At 38.9% G+C, this 26357-nt stretch overlaps 1 protein-coding gene across 1 annotated transcript; it reads left to right on the top strand.

The window, feature by feature from the left end:
- Positions 1-5011: 5011 nt before the first annotated feature.
- rgs17 (regulator of G protein signaling 17) lies at positions 5012-25949 on the top strand. The gene is made up of 6 exons (XM_028468948.1): positions 5012-5165; positions 10696-11080; positions 16733-16863; positions 21909-21980; positions 22060-22291; positions 24555-25949. The coding sequence occupies exons 2-6, from the start codon at positions 11078-11080 to the stop codon at positions 24741-24743; spliced, it is 627 nt and encodes a 208-aa protein (XP_028324749.1). The 5' UTR covers positions 5012-5165; positions 10696-11077; the 3' UTR covers positions 24744-25949.
- Positions 25950-26357: the final 408 nt, after the last annotated feature.

Genomic DNA, 26357 nt, shown 5'->3' with positions numbered 1-26357 from the left:
CTCAAAAATTACACCACATAGGAAACTAAAATGTGGCATACTAACACAACTTTATCTGTTCTCTCAGAATATACAAAAATATCTGCTTTACATTCATATCTGCTGGACATGACAGGCCCTCAAATTTGGAAAAAAGTTTGCTGGGATTTTGTGCTCAAAGATGTTTGGGCCTTCAATAAACAACTTAGCATATGCCTCAGCTCTCTGTAATCAGCTTTGAGCTTTGTACATAGACTTTTCAAATTACTAATGATTAGTCACATATATGCATTGGTTCTTGTGGGACAGTCTCTTGAATTTTGAAAAAAAAATACTTTAAGAGAAAATCTGATGGAATGCGCAATCTGCGTCCGATTTGGATGAAACTTGGTGGGGTAATTGAGGAACCAACTTGACAAAACTGCATCAATTTTGATAAAGATCGGTCTATTAGGAACTGAGATGAATTATAGAAATTTCGCAATTGATGAGACAGATGGCATTTTTGATTTTTGAAACTGATCCAGAATCAGTATTTAGCTCTAGATCCACTCCAAAATTTAATTGAATCTTCCTAAGTTTATGGTCAATCTTTGGTTAAAATTTTGTCAAAATAAGTACTTTTGACGTAATTCTGCTAACATATAAATAAACGCCAGTGAACATATAACCTCCTTGGAAGATATATGGTGTTGTGAAGCTATATGTGGGTGTACAGGTATAACACACTGAACACTCGATAGACACAGGTGTGAGCTATGGATTAGCCCTTCCAATGAGAGACACTCAGTTCTCATAACTGACCCTTCGCCACATGTGCCACTCTTTTTTTAGTCGTCAGTCTCTAACTTCCTTTTATTGTTACTCTTTCTCACTCCATATTACGCTGACCCTCACACACACACACGATGGCCGTCAAACAAATTAACTGCAGAAAAGGAAAAACCCCCAGAAGGCTATCTGGGCCCAATTCGATAAATCACACAAACAATGACCACAAGGTGAAAGATAATGCTGAGACTGGTAATAATATCAAAGACTGCAAGTTAAGATCTGATTGAAGGTACAGTGACACACAATCTTTCCTTTTTTAGTTCTCTGCAGATGGCAGAGGACAAAGTCATCTCAATGCGCTTATCAAAATATGAAACTCATAATAAGGAAGAAAAAAACCCAACAAGATCCACATGAACAAGCATTTAGCGACAATGGAAAGAAACAAATCCCTTTTTACAGGAAGAAATCTCCAGCAGAACCAGGTTCAGAGGTGGCAGTCATCTGCTTTGACTGGTTGGGGTTAGTGGACAAAAGGAGCAATAGAACAGGATAGAGAGATAGAACATCAGAGTGTCTCAGACTAGTTGAGCCGTGAACCATAGATCAGGAACTGCCATCATCAGCTTCACGACACCATGAAACAAAGCAGAGAGAGAAGAATGAGGAGAAGGCACTGACTGCAGAAAAACGTGATACACTATTATCAACTCAGCCTGCCTTGTCCTTGGGTCTCACTCCCAGTGGACTAGTCAACACTCATTTTAAAGGTGACGAATCTCTTCCCGTTTATTGGGAAGCTAACAACGACTACAAGGACTGTAAAATGTGACCATTTAAGAACGAGCCCATGTCCGCTCTAGCGGTTAAGTTAATGCTATTATACGGTATACGCTTCAGCATATAAGTAGGTTTTTAGTTTAACCTTAAAGGTGGAGAAGGTAGCAGCCTCTCGTACTGAGACTGGAAGCTGGTTCCAAAGGCGAGGGGCCTGATAACTATGTAGTAGTTAACCACATAAAGAGATCATTAGATGATGCTACCTTTAGCTGACTGTGAAAACAATACAAAATTGAGGAGAAAACATGCAGAAAAAGTCTGTTGTTTATTTAAACACAATTGTTTAACTCCGGGTTAAAATTATCAGTTAAATCAAGTATTCAACATTTCTCCTAACATAAATTCTGACATTAATGAATGAAAAGTGTTGTTTTATTCCGCATTTTTTATGTGTTAAGAAATGGCTTTTATGTGCATGTTTGGTCATACTTGGCCACAGCAGCACAGACCTCAGATCTCTCCTTGAGAAAAAACTATAGGTGGGTTGATTCTGTTGTGATAACCTGTGCATTGTGCTCCTGACACTGAAAACCATTTCGATCAGAGTGGATGAATGGATGGATGAATGGATGGATGGATGATGAATGACTGGATAGTCACAAACACATCCCTTTAAATGAAAATGTCATGAGGTCAAAGATCACAAATCAGAATGATCATATTTGCACGGTTCAAGAATAGGAAATTAAAAAAAGCAAGGACACTGTAACAAATAGTGTTGAAATGCAACATTTCTCTATTGGAAAAAGTCATAGCAACATTTTAACAATGCCAGTCCTCTTTTATGACATCAGAATGGAAGCCGAGGTGCGAGTCCTTTAGAAACCTAACAAAAACACAAGGATGGAGTGCACAAAACTCAAGGCCCTGGGGTCAAATCCGGCCCAGAGCATCCAATTTCCCCACAAAAGACAGTGAAAATGATTCAGAAAGCATGAATTATTGTGTAAACTACCAAATAATTCAGTTGTAGATATTGCAAATCACAAATTTAATGAAACTCCACAATTTTGGGGAGGGGCTCAAAGTTTTTCCATGTTTATATCACATGAATGCAGTCATTTTTGATTGCAAATTATGGAAAGAAATTTCAATTTTTCCAAAAAACTTTGCAATTTCTCACAAATAATTCCATAAAGTCCCACAAAAATTAGTTACAAAATCAATATTTTTTGTCGTGAAGATCCTGCAGGGATTTATATTGAAAACAAGATCACAGTAATGTAAAAATTGCTCTATTTTTACCCCACCCAAAATCTGTTGCCCACTTAAGATCAAACTGGTCTGTATTTGGCCCCTGAACTAAAATGAGTTTGACATCCCTGATGTAGTGGCACCATAGTATAAGGCAGACATGGGAAACTGGCGGCCCAGGGGCCATATGTGGCCCTCAGTATATTTGTGCAGCCCACAATACGAATCCCCAAAAATTGTATTTCAAGAAGTTGGAATTAATATAAAGCCCTACTAAATACAACAAATTACTTCCAAAACACACAAATTGACAGTAAAATACACAATATACAAAAAAATACACAAATAATTCCAAATGTACACAAAATGGCTCATAAAACACAAAATGACAACAGAGACATTACGATCCACTTAAACAAAAGGACAACAATAACACAAAAAAAACAATACATTACAGAATAGCTCCAAAAACACTCAAACTGTCAATAAAATTACACAAAATGACAGGAAAATACAGAAAACAACAACTAAAATACATAAAGTGACCCCAAAAATGCACAAATCAACAATAACAATGCATAAAATGACAGAAAAAATGCATAAAATGACAGAAAAATGCACAAAATTACATCAAGAACACAAAAAATAACAAACACACATGTAATGACCAAAAACACAGAAAATGGCTTTTTTTTGTGGCCCCTGCTGATCAAGTTGCCCATCCCTGGTATAAGGCAAGTCACTTTGCATGATTCACCAAACACAACAAAGTGCTTCCACAAAATTATTCACACTTATTAAACATCAAATGAATGCATACACCATACAAGTGGTTTGTGCGCTCACTGTATGTGTTTTCTGATTTAATGCAACAGGTTTGATACCTAGTTAAGCTTTTATTGCTCTTGACCTTTAAACATCCAAATTAAAGAAAGTGTGAGGCACACGAAAGATGATGAAGGTCGTGTAATGACACATTGCTGTCAAATAACATGTCTTAGACTCTCCATTCTGACCTTTGTGTAATCCTCCTTTCAAGGAACTCCAGCCACTTATATCTGAACACTTGACGAGTGGAGACGTGGAGGATTTGACATTTGGTCAATCAAGGAACAAACACACATGTTCCCATGGCCTCCTAATTCTGTTTTTGTAAAGCTCTTATTCTCTTTTCCCAAGGCTTTAGAGGTGTGTGTGTGTGTGTGTGTGTGTGTGTGTGTGTGTGTGTGTGTGTGTGTGTGTGTGTGTGTGTGTGTGTGTGTGTGTGTGTGTGTGTGTGTGTGCGTGTGTGTGTGTGTGTGTGTGTGTGTGTGTGTGTGTGCGTGTGTGTGCGTGCGTGCGTGTGTGAGCAGAGTATTAACGCCCCCTTGTGGTAATCCGTATTTGTTATTTTTATTTATTTATTAAAACTTCTCACCAGTAATAAAACTCTAATTTCGTGAACATCACTTGTTTATTTTAATTTTTTAATGTTTTACCTATATTTAACCAGGACAATCTCCATGACATTAAGAATTAATTTTTTTCTTTCTTTCTTTTTAAAAAGTACGTAGCATGTAAATACACACACTATAATCAAATATTTGTACTCGTATTAGAAGTCTAAATTCAACCTTCTAGTTATCTGATTATATATGTCATACATTTAAAGCTTCAAATATATTTGAATATGACTATTATAGTGACTGATAATAGTCACCAAAATGATCAATTTCCCTTTTTTTTCTCTTTACTTTTATTGATCTCACTTACTGAGTAAAAAGACAGTGTCGTGTCGGTCGCATTATTGATATGAAAGCAATGTTTTGAGATATTGCTGCATGGCCTGTAGATATATTTCTATTATTAATAATATTTTGAACAAGAGAATATACAAAAGATCCACTTTGAGCCAATACCTTTAATAATACAAAAATAGAAACATTTTCTCAAAAAGAAAAATAAATAAATACAAATGAATAAGAGTGAGTTTATTTGTTTAGCACATTGTCTTGTTTTGAAGAGTTTATTAGATTTAGTAAATAAAATAACTACTTTTAAAGAACAAAAAATTGTGAGGATTTAATATATTTTTTTTCATTTGAATCTAATGAGAAACTGTATATAACTAAAATGTTATTTAAAACACTATTTCTTATTAATGAATAACGTTCCTGTGATCAGCTCCGTCCGCAGGCACAAGGCAGCGGCAAGCAGCACGCATGCGCAGTGCATCCAGGGCTCGGCGGTGTTCGGTGCTGAAGTGGGGCGGATGGCAGAAAAACGGCGGCGATGGACGCCACACCGCGGGATGCCATCTCACGATGCCGTTAACAAGCACCGGGACGCGGCGTTTTCCCCTCCGTCACCCTAAGACACTGACAACCTAACGCAGAGCGGTAAGACACAGTTTATTCTGCGGGTTCGCCGCTCTCTGGAGCTGGCTAGCTGGTGTTAGCTCAGTGCTAGCTGCTGCTGGCTCCTCTCTCTGATGGTAGATGGCGGATCTGGGGCTTCTGCAGCTACACAGTAGGTGTATCTGTCAGTGCAGCCTGGTGAGCTGATCCCTGCTGTCATGTTTGTCTAACTGTGCAGAGGCAAACAGTAAAACGCTGTCAGCCGAGCAGTTAGCCACTGCAGCTACTAGTGCACAGACCAGGGTCCGATCAGCTTGCTTTATCTTCTGAGACATGCACAGGCCTTCAGGCTGATGTCCTGAGCTGCAACATCTCTGCACAGGCTGGTGATCTCCTCTAACGTTATTTGTACCTGGGTGTATAGAGGCACCCACTCTACAGGATGTTCTGGGTGTTTGGAGGCATGCATTATACTATCCATAAGAAGCCCTACCAGTGGCTTGTCAAACAGACAGGACAGAGACACTAACCATGGAAGAACAAGCACTGAGCATAAGAGCCATTGATGGAGCACATAGTGGCAGGGTGTAAGATGGTAAATGGACTTGATTTTATATAGTGCTTTATCACCACACTGAAGCAGTCTCAAAGCGCTTTACATATCAGCTCATTCACCCATTCACTCTCACATTCACACACCAGTGGGACAGGACTGCCATGCAAGGCGCTAGTCGACCACTGGGAGCAACTTAGGGTTCAGTGTCTTGCCCAAGGACACTTCGACACATAGTCAGGTACTGGGATCGAACCCCCAACCTCTCGATCAGAAGACGACCCACTACCACCTGAGCCACGGTCGCCCAACTCAAGATGCAGCCATGATCGACAAAGCTCCAGCACATAGTGGCAGGGTGTGAGATGCAGCCGTGATCGTCTCCATTAACTGTGTTTCCATGACAGTTTTTCACAAAAAAAAGCAACATTTCTAAAGTTTTCGACAAAGTATAGTTGCGCTTTTAACGTGTTTTCATTCAAGGTTTTCGCCTCGTAACTCTCGTAAAATCTCAGACTCCGCTGCAGGAATTCAGACGCTCAAAACCTTCTTATAACACTCTGCATTCCTTTGTTGTTTGCTGTCTTGAGTTATCGTTAGCTTAGCAGTTTGCCCGTGAGCTAGTTTAATGTATGAAACGGGGAACAACAATCTATATTGATGCGTAAAAAACTAAAACACATCATAAACACTAGCTTTTTCCATTACAGTTTTTCGCAAAATAAAGGCTATATCTCAAAAATTTCGACAAAGTATAGTTGCGCTTTGAACGTGTTTCCATTCACGGTTTTCGTTTCGTAACTCCCGTAAAATCTCATCCCGCGAGACTTCGCTGCAAAAAGTTGGACCTCAACACCTTCTTATAACACTCTGCATTCCTTTGTTGTTTGCCGTCTGAGTTAGCGTTAGCTTAGCAGTTAGCCCGTGAGCTAGTTTAATGTATGAAACAGGGAACAACAATCTATATTGATACGTAAAATGACTAAAATGTCATAAACACTAGCTGTTTCCATTAGTTTTTCGCAAATTAAAAGCTATATCTCAAAAATTTTGACACAGTATAGTTGCGCTTTGAACGTATTTCCATTCAAGGTTTTCGCTTCGTAACTCCCGTAAAATCTCATCCCGCGAGACTTTGCTGCAGGAAGTCAGAAGCTTAAAACTTCCTTCTACCACTCCGTATTCTTTTGTTATTTGCTGTCTATTGTGGCAGTAATACTTTTTAAGTATAATGCTAAGAAATGTCTCGGTCTCCTCTTCTGTCTAAACGTACCGTTCCATTACCAGTTTTTATTGCGCTTTTTAGATTTTGCGTATTTCCAAGGATAATGAAAACTAAGCTATTGAGAGGCACAACCAAGTGGCTGGGATAGTGTACAAGAACATCTGTATACCAAGTATGAACTGGAAGCTCCCAAGTCCAGATGTATGGACAACACCAGGGCTACAATCCTGTGGGACTTCACTAGCTTCCAGACTGACTAACAGCTGCTGACAAACCAACTGTATCAAGGGCTCAAAGAACAACTGGAGCAGATGTGGAAGGTCAAAGTCCATGTGGTCCTTGTTGTAGTAGGACAACTCAGGGCAGTGAACCCCAAACCGAGAGATCAGGTACCCACACTTAGGGCTGGGCAATATATCACGATTCCAAGATACATTGAGTTTTCTATTTTGATGATATAGAAAATTTAAATATTGCCTATAAAGATATATATATATTTTTTCTTAATATAGTTTATTTTGTATCAAATTACTTGTTAAAGGAAGTGCTGCTTTTGCTACTTCTCAGAACAACATGAAAACCACAGTTAATTTGATTGCTGAGTGCGTTTTCTAACCCACACCTTCCCCTAAACAAGCCACACTACACTCACACATCCTGTCCCTTATGGGAGAAAAAAGCCAAAAGTGGCACATATTGTGCAGCTGTTTGTTAGTAAATGTGCCTGTGTGGCATAATGGCATTTTGCCTCAGCAAATTTAACCCAGAATTGTCTTTCTGCTCAGACTTTATTTGAATTAAAGAATAGAATAGACCTTATTGTCATATAGGTACAGCTACATACACAAAATTTGTTCTCTGCATTTAACCCATCCCGGAGGAGCAGTGGGCTGCAACAGTGTAGCGCACGGGGAGCAGTTAGGGTAGGGGACTTGCTCAACATCCCATAGTGATGGCCCAGGTGACATTCGAACCAGAAACCCTCCGATTACATGCCCGCTTCCTTAACCCTATTGCCTAGCCCTACCCACACTCTGCACTGCAGGGGGCTGCTAGTGCTGTGGTTGTATGATATGGAGGCTGGAGAATCTCTGGCTGTGCTGCCACTACATCCTGTGAGACTTCCTATAAATTGCATTAAGGTCTCACTCTTCCTCCCGTTGATGTTTTACAGAACACCAGACGTCCTGGAAGACATATTGATGCTATTTACACTCAGGGTGGAGATATTTGTTTAGAGATTGTATAAGCTCTCTATACTTAACATGCTTACTACTAGAATGGGCCCATTTCTGTGCTTGGTATTATCTTGATTCGAAAGCACATTCATGCAACAAGGTGCTGCTAAACTTCCTACAACTGTAAAATAAATGGCATACCAACACATCCCCAAAGTGCTTTATTGTAATAAGATGTCTGTAGGCTATTGGGTTCCTAGAGAATTCATTGTTGGTAATATAGTTTTCAAATATCTTGATCACCAAACCCAACCATGTTCTAATAAACATTGTTTGAATGTTCTTCTTTTCTACAGAGTAACTAAACTCATGCAAAATCCATGTTTTCAGTGTTCTTCAGTGAAGACAGTTGTTTGTCTCACTGTATTAGATATTTAAACACTTGAATTAAGTTTGATACATTCAGGTCCAATGGCTGTAGTTCCTCTCGTGTGTTCAGTAGAATGCGTGTATATCTAAAGATCTCCGTTTTTGCTTCGTCTCATTAATTTGATAATTTTAGCCTCTGAGCTGCAACACTTGAACGCTGATTTACAACAAATAGTCTCGTGTGTTGAGGTCAGCGCGAGTGCTTGTAGGCGGCTGTTATGAGTAAACATGCTAAAACCGTTTTTCATGTAATGGAGACCAACTGACACGTCCTGCAGCCCTGTCACTTTTTAGTGACAAAATCCACTTGAGCTCAAGCTTTCTTATTTCCCTCTAAAACAGGAAAAGTTTGAGCATGATCAATCGAGGTAACAATGCTCATGCTTGCCTGGTTACTTTTATGTCTAGGTTGATGGTCCTCTTTTTTTATTTGACAAGAGTTGAAAAGTAGACTTAAGATGTACATCGTCACTGTTCTTCCAGTTCATTTGGATTGGAATGAACATGTTTGTCATGTTTTTTTCAACAAATTGTTTATGAAAGGATATTCAATCTAAATTATAAGGACAGCTATTTTACATTTAATCAAAAGCATCTTAAAGTCACGCTTTGTTGAGGTCGACATGTTGGACAAACTGTGACGCAGTGATTACTTGAAGAAGTGCAACATTCACCTTACTCCATCTGGTTTGATGAGGTTAAAGGTGTAAGGTGGTTGTCATGGTAGCGTAGCCTTTCCCGTTTTAAGGTGCGTTCACACCGAATGCGACATCAGCAACTCTGGCAACTAGATTACATTAAAATTCAATGTAAATGACACAATCTCCTTTCAAGCAGCGCGAGTCACTTTTTTTTAACTTTTAAAGCGACTTAGAGTAACGTTGCATTCAATCAGCAATGAGTTTCTCCCTACTTCCTCTCCACCAGATGAAGTGAGCAAAAAGTGTGACTATGTTCCAGCGACTCATCACGGGCGATTTAAGCAATTTTAGTTGCTGAAGTCGCGTTCGCTGTGACTGCACCGTTAAGGTTAATGCATGGATTTTTAGTAAGGTGGCTGATAAGGACATGCAAATACTGTGCCCAGCTTTTTTTTTTTAAAGTCCGAATTCTCGTTTCCTGGTACGTACAACGTGGAAAGCTGTCCGCCGTAATCATGTACCTGGTATTCTTCGGAAGAACATCCAAGGAACTGGATGACTCGTAACTAAGCGCTAAAACTTTGGATTGTAATACAATTTCACAGTACACTTTCTATTGGAATGGAATACCCCTTACGATATGCAAAGCCTGATTGGCTTAAATCTCCAAAATGGCCACCCCCACATTTAAAGGTGTAGTCGGTAACTTGGAGGAGAGAGTGGAGTTGGCATTAAATTTGAACAAGTACAACTTTCAGATCTCTCCCTCTACGCTTCTCTCCTGCCCTGCCTCCAAAGTCCTTCCCCCCAGAGGAGGCTGGTGTGAATATTGCTGAATGGCCAGTAAACCACACAACAAAACCAATAAGACTGTCAGGTCACTTCACAAAGATATCGTCTGCTACTTTCCAATAAAACAACACCAACCAGTTTTTTCAGGCAATTTGCAGTAGGAGCAGTGGGCGGGACTTAATGAGCCTGTTTTACAGATTACTATTTTTATGTAATGCTGTCTTTACATAGTGACAGTTTTAGCAAATATGACAAAGTCACTTTTATAAGTTACCTATTGTACCTTTAAAGCAGGGATGGCCAATCCTGGTCCTCAAGAGCCACTAACCAGCATGTTTTGGATGTTTCCCTCTTCCAACACACCTGATTCAAATGATTAACTCCTCATCAAGCTCTGCAAAGCCTGATAACGATCCTGGTCATTACAATCAGGTGTGTTGGAATAGGGAAACATCCAAAACCCTAACCCTAACCCAAACATTTAAAGGGATATTATGTTTATTTGAGGCTACAAGGTGATAAAAAAGGACTCAAAACAGATTTTCTACACAAATTTGTATCAAAGTTTTATTTTTTTTACTTTTTACCTAAACATTTCATCTCAACACTCTCCTACAGTCGATATGTACTACTCCTGTTTATTGTAAAAAAAATCTATCATTAAAAAATGAATACTATTTGTGTATGATCTTTTTAAAAATAGGTATTTAAAATGTTGTGATTAAGGTTTTGTTTTTTTCCTTGTGCATTTCAGATGCCGTATCTTTGCTCTCTGCACTCCCCAGACTGTAAATGACCCTTCGTCCGAGCGCAGACAAAGCCTAAAGGGCATCAAGAAGCAAAAAGAGCAGCTGGGGCGAGGAGACGAGGGCAGTCAGCGGTTCCATCTCACCTCAGCTTTCTGGTTCCTTACCATTGCCTCTCGGTCAGGGATGGTGACACCAGAAATCTCTCATCCTCGTGCTAAAAAGAACGTTGCCGTGCCGCCTCACATTACCAGCAAGCCAAACAGCCAAAAGGACCCTCAGGCCGTCCAGCAGTCAGTCACTTTGACCACCAGCTCACCATCATCCAACAACTCCTTACCTCATGCCATGTCTGCTCTATCTAACCTGTGTTTAGGAACTCATTAATTCATGGTAAGTTTCATTTCTTGTGCCCTCACATTTTGTTAGATTTGAAGTGGGAATGTAAAATATTCACTTCCAAGTGTGTTTGGATATTTCACATTGTTAATTAGCTTGATTGATCAGTATGTGGCACAAGTCTGTTTATTTGCCCGTAGTGCTGATGTCCAACTAGCACTGCGTTATGAAACATACCTGAACACACGTCATTTTTACCTCAACACCAGCAGGGTCACTGATTGGTTAGAATTAATGTACTTATGGACTCCACTTGAATGTGGTGCATTGTTTCTAGTCTGGCTTTAAAGGTTATCATTGAGGAAAATGCCTAAATTGATTTAAAAAAAAAAAAAAAAAATTAGATTTTCTTTTTTTTTGGTTTATTTTAATGAAGACATTCTGCAGTTTGAACCTGAAATGATCAAGTAGCAAAGTTGGGCTTTTTTTCTTAAAGAGAAGTGTAATAATATACAAAGATGTCTTGTAGGTGGTGGTGCTAGATATGGAATTATTCCATTAATTACCTAGCATGGACCTGTATCTATGGACACAGGTCAGATAGTGGAGCCCAGAGTTCACAGTAAACATGGTAATGCTACATTTAGTTGTTATGCTGCAAAGAAGTGGAACAAACAGCTGAAGTCAGCAGTATTTTTAAAGACTCATTGTGTAGCCATAGCTGAGAACACTCAATGTAAACCAACACTAAAGAGAAAAATCTGTGGCTTATTCCAGCAACACGCTTAAAAGAATAGGAAGTGCTAAATTTAATTAAAAAGCAGATTACGAGTTGTTTTTTTTTTATTGTTTTTAGTAGAGCTAGGTTTTCGGATTTAATAAATTAATTAGACTTGATTCGCAAAGGCCCGATTCCATTTAATTCACAATTCAATTCGATTTTGTTAAATTTTTGATTCAGTTAGAGACCGTGTAAAGAAAATTTTGAAATGTTCTTTTAAACACATTAAATGGGTCATAAATATATTCTTTAAAGCAGAACAAAGTAACTTTTTCACCTTAATAAATCCTCTTGGTAGTTCTTCTGAGGGTAATACAAGTGTTTATGGGGTGATCGGGGGTCTTTCATCCCCCCCTGCTGTCTCTGGCCAGAAAACAGCACTTGCAACTTTCCCGCCTCTGACCCGGTGGCAGCCTCGCAGCTCTGTTCTCCTTCTCGCGACAAGACGTACTGCTTTATGACAGCCCAATACACACTAAAGGTCCGTTCACACTGAACGCGATTGCAGTCCCTTCAATCTCCCGTGATGAGTCGCTTGAACATGGTGGTGCTTTTTTGTCACTTCATTTCTCCAGTGACGTCATATATAAAGTGGGGCAAAAAAGTATTTAGTCAGCCACCAGTTGTGCAAGTTCTCCCACTTAAAAAGACAGAGGCCTATAATTTTACCTCAACTATGAGAGACAAAATGAGAAAAAAAAATCCAGAAAATCACATTGTAGGATTTTCAATGAATTTCTTTGCATATTATGGTGGAAAATATGTATTTGGTCAATAACAAAAGTCAATCTCAATACTTTGTAATCTACCCTTTGTTGGCTATGACAGTGGACAAACGTTTTCTTTAAGTCTTCACAAGGTTTTCACACACTTGCTGGTATTTTGGCCCATTCCTCCATGCAGATCTCCTCTAGGGCAGCGATGTTTTGGGGCTGTCGCTGGGCAACATGGACTTTCAACTCCCTCCAAAGATTTTCTATGGGGTTGAGATCTGGAGACTGGCGAGGCCACTCCTTTGTTGCCCGGGCGGTGTGTTAGGGATCATTGTCGTGTTGAAAGACCCAGCCGCGTGCCCTTGCTGATGGAAGGAGGTTTTCACTCAAAATCTCTCAATACATGGCCCCCATTCATTCTTTCCTTTACACGTCATCTTGGTCCCTTTGCAGAAAAACAGCCCCAAAGCATGATGTTACCACCTCCATACTTTACAGTAGGTATGGTGTTCTTTCTCCTCCAAACACAATAAGTTGAATTTTTACCAAAAAGTTCTATTTTGGTTTCATCTGACCATGTGATATTCGCACAATCCTCTCCTGGATCATCCAAATGCTCTCTAGCAAACTTCAGACGGGCCCGGACATGTACTGGCTTAAGCAGGGGGACACGTCTGGCACTGCAGGATTTGAGTCCCTGGCAGCGTAGTGTGTTACTGATGGTAGCCTTTGTTACTTTGGTCCCAGCTTGTGATTATTTTGACCCCACAGGGTGAGATCTTGCGTGGAGCCCCAGATCGAGGGAGATTATCCGTGGTCTTGTATGTCTTCCATTTTCTAATAGTTGCTCCCACAGTTGTATTCTTCACACCAAGCTGCTTACCTATTGCAGATTCAGTTTTCCCAGCCTGGTACAGGTCTACAATTTTCTTTCTGCTGTCCTTTGACAGCTCTTTGGTCTTGGCCATAGTGGAGTTTGGAGTGTGATTGTTTGAGGTTGTGGACAGGTGTGTTTTATACTGATAAGTTCAAACAGGTGCCATTAATACAGGTAACGAGTGGAGGACAGAGGAGCCTCTTAAAGAAGAAGTTAAGAGGCTTAAGGGAAGTCTTGCTTGTTTGTAGGTGACCAAATACTTATTTTACCGATGGATTTACCAATTAATTAATTAAAAATCCTACTAAGTGATTGTTCTGGATTTTTTTTTCTCATTTTGTCTCTCATAGTTGAGGTATACCTATGATGAAAATTACAGGCCTCTCTCATCTTAAGTGGGAGTACTTGCACAATTTATGGCTGACAGAATACTTTTGTGTGTGCGTGTGTGCGCGTGCGGAGAGAGAGAGATGGATAGTCAACTTACTGAGTTACTAAAGGACGAGTTCACTCAGAATGTAGGCTTATTCAAGATTAACCGCTTTAATTTTGCCCCGGTAAGTTTAGGCCCGTCTTTAATTCTGCCCGTCTCACTAAAGGAGGAGAAGCTGCTGCCTCGGGGGTGCAGAGTATTTACGACAGTGACATAACCAAAAGGGACCTTTAGGAGGAGCGCTAAGCGCAAGATTTTTAGTACTGCTTTAAAACATGTAAAAAGCCATTCAACTATTGAGATATGAATTGTGGAGCTGGGCTTCAAAAACTGTATTTCCAATATCTGTGTTCAGGATTTAATGGGCGGGTCAGAAATCATAGCTGCGTTACATAACGGAGCCCTCATTAGCATAAACTTGACCCTGCTGCTGAATCACCAAATTGCATCGGCAGACAATTTGGCCCCTAGCGAAAACAAACCACATATTCGGACTCGGGAATAAAACGCGTCCGATGGTGCCACGTTTTCCATGAAATTAGCAAGTTTTTATACTAGATTAAATTTGTTTTTTGCCTGTGTGCAGTTTTGACTCGGATGCACATATTCGGACTCGGGCGGAGCAGACCTTTCCGCTAACACCTCATTTGGCTTGATCCGAACACTTTTGGAAGCACTATCGATGCTGGAGCTGCTTTCACACTGCTCTCTCCCATAGACACAGTACATGGAGGTGGCGTCCTTCCCGCGTGTGGGTGTGGTTCCAGCGCCTCTAACTGACACGCCCTCCGCATCTCAGAGCAGAGAGAAGCGCTTGTTTTTCCATGATTTTGAGACCTAATTTTATATACTTAGTGATTTTTTTTCATCTTTCAAATTTGGCTCAGTGGTCAATGACACGTTTCTGTGGCGTGACAAACTCATAACACTAATTTATTTCTGCTTTACATGGACTTTAAGGACATTTCAGTCACAGTGCCAATTTTAATTGAATATGGGAGAGATTCTTAGAGAACTAATGCTATAAATCATAAAAAGCAACTAACTTAGTGCTGTATTAAAAATGTTAATGTTTACATTACATAAGAATTGAGCCCACAAAGCCCTGCTTGACACACGGTTGAAAAGACTTATTAAATCACAGATTTTAGGAATTTTAATAATCAATATCGGCCATTCAAAGGAAAATCGATTCAAATTAATATGTTATGGTTTCATTTATTCAGTCAACTTTTTTTCAGGAATTTTATTTTGCAATTTACTTTGATTCACTGGCGTTTTTCGGCTGCCAACTGTCAGTCTTCCTCAGAGGCATCTGCTGCCAACTGACAGTCTTCCTCAGAGGCCTGACAGAACTGTCAAGTTGGCCACGCCCCAGAAAGAACTCATAAGGACACATTAAAGCAATCAACAGACACCTCTGAGGAAGACTGATAGTTGACATGATAGGAGATCAAAGCAAATTTCCTGAAAAAAAGTTATTGGAATAAATGAAACCTTAACATATTATTTTAAAAAAAGAAGACAAAATAAACTTGCTGGAATTATTGATGCAAATTGATTAATCGATGTATTTATTTTTTCGAACCCAGCCCTAGTGTTAAGCTTATCCGTAGATAAAAAGTCAAATGTTTTGTGCTTTGAAAAAGACTTAATGGAAAAATCCAGCTCTGCAGAAAGCACGACACTCACCTACGTTTATACTGGTGAACTCTTGAAGGTGAGCCTCATATATGCTTTACTACTTTAGGAAAAACATGCAAATTTCACAATATCTGGGACAGTTTGAGGGATGGTATGGGGTTAGGTTGGTACATGACTTTTTTTTTTTTTTGTTTTGTTACATCTTTAGGTTTTCAAAGCCACTTAACATGATGCAAATTGAACCTAAAGCCTGAAATGGCACGAGTAGTCAGTTGTCAGAATGTGACACAACATGATGTTTGTTCTCTTTTCCTATATGTAATGCTGCTAATCAAATGGTTTGATCGCTGTCAGCCCATCCTAATCACCAGCTATGTGGAGTGACTATCTTTAGCATTTTTTAACCGTTTCGTTCCGCTGCTGCTGCTGCTCATGGTGGTCACACCTATAGTTTTTAGATTAGACATGAGACTTTTTTTTGTGCCTCATGAAACGAAAACATCATACTTGCATGTTGTATGTTAAATATACTCAGCTGTTTAATATCTGAATAAATAGTTTATAACCAGCTTTAAAACAGTGAGCTCAACCATCTAAACACTAACAAACCCACATTGTGAACAGCACATTTTATTTTGGTTATATTCTACCTGATAATGTATTCACCCCTGTTTCCACTCCACATTTACATATTGTGTGAATGCAGCCTCTCTAACTCAGGGCTGGAATACAAAGCCATGCTCTCGCCATCGTTTGCATCCGACTGCCTATTTTTCTACCACTGTTGTTTGGTTGATGAATAACTGATGGCCCGTCCGCTGGGTTTAGGCATCAGCATTTGCATATCCTAGTGCTGGTGTCAGCCTCACCTGCTGATCAAGCCATTATCATCATCACCATCATCCTCAATAAATCACACGTGCGCAGGCAGACGACAGGGAGACACACAGCAACTGAGAGTTGTTTGCTTATTCCAGCTTTTAATGACACATTGAAATACAACCAAGACTTAAACGGTAAGAAAACAACATTATTGGCTTCACTTAGGTGTTTTTATTTAGCAGTTATTGTGTTAAAGTGTTGGTATATTGAGTTTGAATGAAAAAAAGTAGTACGGTAGCTTTTTTAGGTTGATGAGGAAAAATAGGACCTTTTGAAGCATTGGCTCTTAAACAATCATCTTCATGAGTGGGAAAAATGGGACATTTTGGCTTATTTTTTGGTTTTTAACTTCTGAAAAATGTTTATCTGTGTGAAGCCCCGTAGTGTGAGTGGAGTGGAGATGAGAAAAAGGCAGGCGGCTCATATTGAGGCCCCACCGCAGGCCCCCGGACGGCCCAGACCCAACACCTGCTGCCTCTGCTGGTGCGGCTGCTGCAAGTGTCTCTGGTAAGAAAACACTCAGTTCTAATACAGTTTTGTTTTATTTATTTATTTTTTCTGATGAAATAGGCATTCTGTTGCAGCGTTGAGTTTGCTACCAAAATCTTTAAACCTGTGACAGATTGTTTCCTTCTGTCCTAAAATACATGAAGCTCTGGCACTCCACCCATGCTTCCCACATGTAGATCAGTGAATTATGATGCATTATTGTTACAGCATTTTTGTAAATCTCTCATTTGGAAAAGCACACCAACTTCACACCATCTTTTTTATCAATCATGTCTGTAGATGTACAATCAGCTGATCTTGTGACAATTCCCTCCTCTTAGGTGTTTTGACGTATTTATCTTGATATGGAAAACATACATTCTACAGTTTCAAGGATTTTTTTGGTCATTTTACAGGCATTGAGAATATAGCCGATGGTAGTAAATTAGGAAATGAAAGATTAGAACTCTTTTATGCTACACAACATCACAACCCCAAATGTTAATAAAGTATATGGACTTTTGTGCATACTAAAAAAAGTCAAAGAAGCCTCCAAAGATGTTGTGTATTCAAATAAATTTAATAAAATACCTTTTAAAAGTAAAAATACAAAATTGGAATACTGAAGAACCTCAATGAATCCAATAAAAATGACGATGCAAGGCAAATTCATTTGTAAAGCACATTTCATACACAAGGCAATTCAGTGTGCTTTACATGATTCATAAGTGCAACAGAAAACATTTAATAGTTTAAAAATATATAAGAACATTAAAATCAGCAGCAAAAACATTAAACAATGAAATTATTAAAAAAAAAAACACTTTAAAAATGTAATCCCAAAGCGCAAAAAAAACCAAGTTTCATCGTCATCCTTTATTTCAGACTCAGGAGTCCATCAACTTTAACTTAAACCTTTATTAGAAAACCCTAAAAAATAGCCTCAATAAATCTATTTGTATTTTGTTTTTTTTGTGTTTGCTGATATTGGACCAATATTCAACATCAGTATTAGATCAGGACACCTTTAGACGTGCTTGGTGGCAGGTTATGAGTTTGGTGCCGTCTCTTCATTGAGTCTTTAACACTTCTCCTAAGTTGTTGTATTGCATCTTACTTTTTGTCAAACCCAACCTGCAAAGGCTGCTGCTTTGGTGGTTAAAAATGCTGCAGTTAACAGAGCAACAACATCCGTCCTAAAAAAACACGAGAAGATAAAAGTCAGAACGAAGGAGCGACTAAACCACATCGCCCCTGAGCAAGGCACCACAGTCCTGAAGTGGAGCGGCTGGCTCAGCTGCCTTTGCCGGGGCTCTTGTCCTGTAGTAAGAGAAGAGTGAATGATTGTTGCAGGCGGTGAATGGTGAATGTGCTGCTTTCACGCCACTTCATCTCAAGTGCTGGCAGCTTGTGGGACTGTGACTCGGCCGTGTGTTTTTCACCCCAGCATTTGGTGTCAGATCTCCTGAGCGAGCCTTGAAAAATTGTCCTCGGGATGCTGTTTATGCATGTTTATAAAGCAGAGAGAGGGGTGTGACACAAGCGAAGCCTTTGTATGAGCAGCATGTCCCACGTCTGTCATGCTCATCGGGCTGCTGGAGCTTTAATGAGACTTTCACTTTGTTTGTTTTGTTGTTTTTTTTGGACACCTTCCTTTCAGCTTTGTTCTCCCCCTCCCATATCTAAAGCCCTTATCTTACTTCTATTTTCATCCACACATCACATGCAAAACAGCTGTTCAGAAGATTATATTTAGCAACATCGTGAGGGCGCCGGGGGGCCGAGGCCAGCTTAGCCCATTAACGCCGCACAATTGGCACTTTGACAAGAGGCTGCAAGAGGAAGGAAAGATCCTCTGTTATGACTGAAATAGAGAGCACACTGTGTTTTAGCACAAGTGTGATTGAGCTGTGATAGATGAGAGAAGCTGCTTTTTTTGTCCGTGTGTGTCTTTTTTTACATCCGCCAAGGAGGTAATATTTTCCCAGGCGTTTGTTTGTTTGTTTGTTAACAAGATTAAGTAAAAAGTACTTAATACATTTGACAACATTTTAACCAAAGATAGACCTTTTGCAATTAAGGGGGTAAGAAAAAAAAAAAAGGATTTGGCAATATATCGCAATATTTCACCATGCGATTATATCGATTCAAAACGATTTTGTAACAAAAAATTATTTACTTGCACAAAAAAACATACATAGCACGTACGGTAAATGGCTGGTCACTAGGTGTCAGTCAACCAATTGTGTTAAGTAATTTGTAAGGGTGTAAGAAAAAATTGATTTGGCGATATATTGCGATATTTCACCGCGTGATTATCGTATCGATTAAAAAAATGTCAATCTTTTTTTTTTCTTCTTAATTTTAATGAAAAAACCATTTGATTGCGCCAACATATGCATCGCACGTAAACGCCCGATTACTAGGTGTCAGTGAACCACATCAGAACTTGTTAAACTACCTCACTCTTTTTTTGTAGTTTTTATTATTGATGCTTGAATTACAGTTACTATTTACTATTTTTGCAAGTTTAAAAAAATAAAATTGTATTTTGTACTTGTGAAGTTGAAATTTGTAAATATTAATATTGCGATGTATATCTTATTGTTTTGTTATCAGGGTGTATTGTATCATTACATTGTTGTAGTGTCAGATTCATGGCAATGCACACCCCTATACGCAATGGAAAATTCTGTGAAATTTTTAGGTGGATCTGAATCAATAAACTGATGCTGGATCAATTTCAAAAATCAAAAAATCCATATCTATCACATTCTATAAGTCTCCACACCCAAACGCATAGCCGGCGTTTTCCTCAAATCCACATTTTGGTCGGAGTTTTTATGAACCTTAGTTTTTCATTAAAAAATGGGGAAAATCAGAGAAAAATATCTTCATTTTACAAGATACCCTTCTTTTTGCTCGGTTTTGGATTCTGGCAATTTGCAGTAGGAGCAGTAGGCAAGACTTAATGAGCCTGTTTTTTTTTTTGTTTTTTTTTTAACAGATTACTAGTTTCATGTACGCTGCCTTTACATAGTGACAGTTTTAGCAAATATGACAAAAAGTCACTTATAAGAGTTACCTATTGCACCTTTAATCAACAACAAGCATATACAGTGTATCTAGATATTTGGTGGTTTCCGTTCTACAAATTCTCAAAACTGTTCTTCCTTTTCTATCTGCTGATGCTGAGTCTCACTCCTATATTTAACCACATTATCTCTCTTATCTGTGCACTTCGGCTCTGTGCAGCTGCTCAGTGAAAACAAAAAATAATGAAAGAATCATTTGGCCATTTAATACATATACTTGGCAATCGGCACATTATTACCATAGATATGGCATTGTTTGTGTCACATCCAGCATGTCAGTGCTACAGGTCATTGTGTTTCTGATAATGATAACCACAAATGAAGGAAGCAAACTGAAATTAAAGTTTTTGTTTATGTTTTTCATTTATTAAGTACATTGGCAAGTTAGAGCCACAAATGAATAAATAACTAAAATGGATACAAAGAAGAATAACTAGGAGAACTGAACAAGAATAACCTAAAATACACAATAAACCATATGAAGATAATCTTTAGATTTGGAGACCCAACATTTGCAAGCCAAGACCCAAACATGGGATTGATTTAATTTATTTTGGGACTTTATTTTCTGAAAAAAATTTCAATGAAAGATGGAACTGTTTGAACCAAAACTAAAACTGTTGATCGCACCACGGTAAGGCTTCATTAGATCAGGTTTGATAATTGACTAGGGATGTAATGATTCACTCAACTCCCGATTCGATTCACGATACTGGGTTCACGGTACGATTTTCTCACGATTTATTTTACAAAATGGGACTGTAGACAAATGATGACTGAAAAATATTCCTTTATTTTTTGGGGGGAAAAACTAGAAAATACTGTACTATTTTCCTTTTATTTTTCATTGTCAAAATAATCCCTTGATAAACTATTTATAACAATGCAATTTAACTAAAAATAAATCTTGAATGAAATAAATAAAGGAGTAATACAAATGAAGAAGAAGCCTATTAATTTAAATTCTGGTTCTATAGTAAACAATGCAAAATTGCATAATAGTTCTTTTTCTTTTTAAAAGTGCAACTGAAAATATATTTTGTGCCTTAACAATTGGACTTTAAAAATTGCACTGTATTTACGTCAGATATGTTTGAACCAGCAGAGCGCGCTAGTAACCCAGTGGTCGTATGGCATGCAGATATTCTTGCAGTGAAGAAGAGATGCTATGCGCTCGCAGACAGAGCTAATAGAAAACCGTGACTTTTACAGATATTCACGTAATATTACAGATATTATTTCGGTGCTAAAGGGGTAAGGAATCATTTATGAATATGTTTAAGAGTAGAAGGTGGCCAGAAAGAAAGTAGTAGCAGATTCTGCCAGCCGCCAACACTTTTGGATAGCGCCCTCTGCTGTTTAAAAATAGTACTGCGATTCAATTTTCACAGTATCAATGTGAACAGTGATACCTATGAATCAATTTTTAACTGCCTTACGATTAATCGTTACATCCCTAATATATATATATATATTAAACTGTACTTGCATGGAGTTTCCTTCAAAGTCGCTTAATTAGTAAACATTTATTTAAATAAAGTAGTGTCAAATACACTTATGTATAAAAACAACTTCCGTAGTTTGGTCTTAAGTTTTCAATCCAACAAGAAGTTGACTGTTAGTCACAGCAATAAAAAAAAACCAGCTCACAAGCATCAGTCCTTTCTATAAACTCCTGCTGACATCTTTCATCGTGGTGTAGTTTTACCTTTGGCAGCTTACACAAAACTACCCTTTCAACTGTGGCTTGTCCACAATCTTACATATTTACAATCTCACGTCTCACTCTTTGTTTTGGTAATCTGTAGAAAAAGAAAAAAGAAAGAAAAGTAAAAAAAAAAAAAAAGTTGTGGAATGTTGGTAAATGTTTGTTTTTTGGGTTATCTCTCAATAAAACATGAGTAAGCTAAAAGGAATCATGTGGTTGCTTTTATTTTGGCAGTTCTTATAGTATCGTTTGTTGATTAGGAACGAAGACAGGATGGAGAGGAGTGAGCGACAGACTTGCAAGATGGACAGTATTGAAGCAGCAGATGATCAGTGAGTAGAACTGCTGCCTTTGTGTTGGCTTGGCTTGGTTTGTGTGAGTGTCTCACTGTTTGTGTGCCATCTGCCACAGACTCCCCAGTCTAGACGAGGTGCTGTCGTGGGCGAGGAGCTTCGAGATGATGCTGCGCTCGAAGGAGGGACGGGAGGTCTTCCAAGAGTTCCTGCGATCCGAGTACAGCGAGGACAACCTGCTGTTCTGGTTGGCCTGTGAAGAGCTGAAGCAAGAAACCAACCCGACAGCAGTGGATGAGAAGGCTAGGATCATATATGAGGACTACGTGTCCATATTGTCACCAAAAGAGGTAAAGGAGACGAGACCCTTTGCAATCTACTCGGTTTTAGATAACTAGAAACTAAGGCTGAACGATTAATTGCATTTGCGATATTATCACAATATCATAAAACACTTTCTAATTGCAAAAGCTGCAATTTTTTTTAAATTTTATTATTATTATTATTATTATTATTATTATTAGTAATAATTTATTTTAAGTTTGTTGGGAGTTTGATTTACCTAAAAGAACGTCCAATTGGTTAAAGCAGATATTAGTTATCTTTACTTTTCCTGCACTTTAGTATGTGTGATGTTACTGACTGGATATTAGTAAGCTTTATTTTTATTTATTTTTTAAATCTGTTTATTTTATTAATTTGTAGACTGTCCTGTTAAGTTCAGTGAGTGTTTAAGAAGTGCAGTCCACATGTTTCATGAAAAGTGAAGTTAGTTAGATACTGTATGTTGAAGAGGTCAAGCCACAGATTTGTATGCTTTATTGTTGTAATCTGTGCTTTAAAATATTTTTTTTTTTTTTTTTTTAAGTTTAAATAAATCTGAAATTCTTTATTATGAAACAGATTGATTTATTGCTTGTGTTCATTGAAAAACACATGACAAGAGGCCCTTGAAAAAATAATTGCATATTAAATCACAATCGCAATATTAAGAAAAAAAATCACAATTAGATTATTTTCCAAAATCCTTCTGGTGTAAGAAAAAATCGATTCGGTGATATTTCATCTTGTGCTGTCAAGAAATGTAAAAAAAATGTGCAATTAATTAATCATGCTCTGTAGTTAAAATAATCTAATTAATCTCTTTTTTAATCGCAAGTAAAAATTGCTGAGAAACGCCCTCAACTTGAGGTAGCCTTGGCGTAGCCATTTACATTCCTCTGCATGTGAGATTAGTCACAAGGGCGACCTGTCATATTGATCTGTACTTTAGTCAATTTTCAAATAATTGAAAATACAAATGAAATAAAACCTCATATGTAGTGCTATAAGTTAACACATCATGACCCCGAACTTGTTGCTTACTTTTTCCTTCAGATGATAAATTTATCCAGTGAGTTTGTTCATTTGTCAGTCACAGCTTGCAGCATGTACTGTAGCAGCTAGCACTGTCCGAGTGTCCGTGCTAGCTGTCCGTGCTAGCTGCTACATGTTTAGCATTGAGGTGGTAGCGAAGGCTGCAAAGCTCCGGGGATAAGGGAAACTCTTTCTTGCACAATCTGCACACAACAGGGCTTTAGTTTCCCATCCGGTGTTTTTAAAAGCCAAAGTTAATGCAAACGAAGCTGAGTAGCTCGATATTCTCCCGCCTTGTATTGTAGTCTGTGCATAATTATTATAGGTATACCGGGAACTCTTGAAATAATAAGGTTCCGTGCTGTTTGGAGTGCAATGTTTTTATTTTAGTGAGAAAATAAGGCATTGTCATTAAAATGAACATTTCAAAAGTCTTACATTTTAACATATAAGTATGATTTTATAATTAGTCTCACGTTTCAAAATAAATGGTAACATTCATTTTAGAAAATATATATAATTTGCCGTCACATTGCGCAACTACGTGTTTACTGTGAAGTCGGTGTTATTATCCCCCGCCACAAAGTGTTAAGGGGGATATAGGTTTGAGCTCCGTCCGGGACAGCTTTTCTCAGAAACCATTTAAGATGCGATAATCAAATTCGGTGTGTGGCTTCAGGGTATCAATACCTTGATGGAGTTCGAAAATAAGAAACGTGCAATTATTTTTTCCGGAGTTATTGCCCTTTTTCTGTTTGTTTTTTACTCTGTGCGAGGTATCTTCAAAGGGGACAGCTTTTCTCAGAAACAATTTAAGATACAATAACCAAATTCGATATGTGGCTTCAGGGTATCAATACCTTGATGGAGTTCGAAAATAAGAAGCGTGCAATTATTTTTTCCGGAGTTATTGCCCTTTTTCTGTTTGTTTTTTACTCTGTGCGAGGTATCTTCAAAGGGGACAGCTTTTCTCAGAAACTATTTAAGATACAATAACCAAATTCGATATGTGGCTTCAAGGTATCAATTCCTCGATGGAGTTCGAAAATGAAAAGCGCGCAATTATTTTTCCGCAGTTATTGCCCTTTTTCCGTTTTTCTTAGTCTGTTCGAGGTATCTGGCAGGCAATGTTGATGACTGTCTTCTTGTTTCAAATGGCATTAAAAAGTTTTCAAAAGCCTTGAATTTAATTTGACTGAAGCTGTAGGAACCCTGCATAAGAAAACCATTAGAAAACCAGTGCTTTTGTTCTTCCAGGTGAGTCTAGACTCGCGGGTCAGAGAAGGAATCAACCAGAGCCTTGCAGAGCCCAGCAACGTGATGTACGAGGAGGCGCAGCTGCAGATTTACACCCTGATGCATCGCGACTCCTTCCCACGGTTCCTCAACTCCTCCGTTTACAGAGACCTCCTCGCCAACAGGAGGCGCACCTGCCTCGACACCTAGACCCGGCCACTCGTCGTCATCGTTGCCAACAAGACTACTACTTAGACTTCAAATACTACTATGGTGCCAGAAGTTGGGTTTGGAAAATCCTTCGCTCTCATTTGGAAAAAGACGGGATTGTCATCCGAGCTCGCTGGTTGGTTTTTATTTATATTTTTTAACGCAGTTTGTATCCATTTTCCCTTGCTGGAGCCAGGTTGGCCTTTACTGGTTGCTTATTGGTCAGTTTGAGACCACTAATGATGGCCAGTGATTGTTTTGCTGGCGTTGTCGTGCTGTTTGAGAGGTTGACTGACTGGATAACTCACGTTAGCAGCCATTGGTTGACGTGGCCAACGTGATGGCGAGCTGTTGGTTAGCAGTGGACACGCACTGGTCGGGCGATCGGGACAGAAATAGGGGGGTAGAGAGAGAGTGGGGGGGGAAAGACTCGAACGACAACCCACTGATCCTGTACTGTAATATCTAAACCTCATGCTTTCTTTTGAGTTTGTCCCATTCCTCCGATTATTGTCTTTCGTTGTAGTTTTTCATCTTCGGGCCCCAAACTGCTCACGTGTTGGACTGTGGAGAGTTTTAAAAAGCAGGGGGAGCTCAAAGTTTTTGCCTATTTGATGCCGATTGTGGTGTTTTTTTTTATTTTTGTTGTTGTTGTGAATCGAGGTGACCAACCCATCCGTCCATCTGCCTGTCCGTCCATCCGAGCGCGGGAGTAAGGGCTAGACTTGTGGTTGGGCAGCTACATTGTTTATTATTATTATTACTACTCATGAACTGTAGTCATCAACAAAAAAACAGAACTTTCTTCACTGAGACTTTCACAATGCCTTTTACGTGTACGAAACGGGAGGTGCGGGTGCTGCTGGAGAATTCCCGACTAGCAAAGAAAGCCCCTCTTCCTTCCTCTTTTTTCTCTTCCCTCCATCTTAAGGTCATCAGAGCCTGATACGCACAGCTGTTCAAATGAGGGGAGAAAAAAAAAACACATCCCACGCTAACTTAAAATAGTCAAAGTTATCAGTGGAACTCAGTGTTTTACTGAGTTGGAGGATTTTTCTCTGAAAAGATAGTAGCAGAAGAGGTTCTGTCGCGCCCTGGGCTTTGTCTGTAAGGCTTTAACTTCAACAGTCCAGCATTCAGCGTCGGCACTCGTTGGGAGTCAGGTCGGTATGCAGGAGCCAAAACATGATGTCAGAGATGAAGTTAGGAGATAATCTGACAGGTGTTTTTTTTTTTTTTTTTTTTTTTTTTTTTTTTTTTATAGTTTCTTTGTTTTTTTCACCTTCGGTTAACACTGTGGCCTCCAGACACGCACTTCCTTCATTTATCCTTCATCAGTTCAGATGGTTAGATGAACATTTGTGTGCGAGTTAGCCTTTTTCCAACATAAGCTATCAAAGGTTCCAGCACGGGCCTCACACACACACACACACACACACACGCACCGCTCTGGTGTGTTTTTTTAGTCCAACTTTGACAGCATGCAATGATAACGGTTATATGTATGTATGTATGTGTGAGGGGGTGTGTGTGTGTTACAGTCGCACACTTACCAGAAAAAAAGGGGTATTTCATAAAATCCCATTGATCTTTTTATTGTGTAAAGGAGGAAAA

This window comes from Gouania willdenowi, chromosome 15, assembly GCF_900634775.1.
Source record: "Gouania willdenowi chromosome 15, fGouWil2.1, whole genome shotgun sequence".
Lineage (NCBI taxonomy): Eukaryota > Metazoa > Chordata > Actinopteri > Blenniiformes > Gobiesocidae > Gouania > Gouania willdenowi.
Note: the sequence above shows the minus strand (reverse complement) of the source record. Positions and strands in the feature narration are given on the sequence as shown.

Excerpts from the sequence above, each read along its gene's own strand:
- rgs17 (XM_028468948.1), top strand. Across the intron at positions 16,864-21,908 it reads GGCTGCTGCAAGTGTCTCTG|GAACGAAGACAGGATGGAGA; the intron begins GTAAGAAAACAC and ends TTTGTTGATTAG. Across the intron at positions 22,292-24,554 it reads CCATATTGTCACCAAAAGAG|GTGAGTCTAGACTCGCGGGT; the intron begins GTAAAGGAGACG and ends TTGTTCTTCCAG.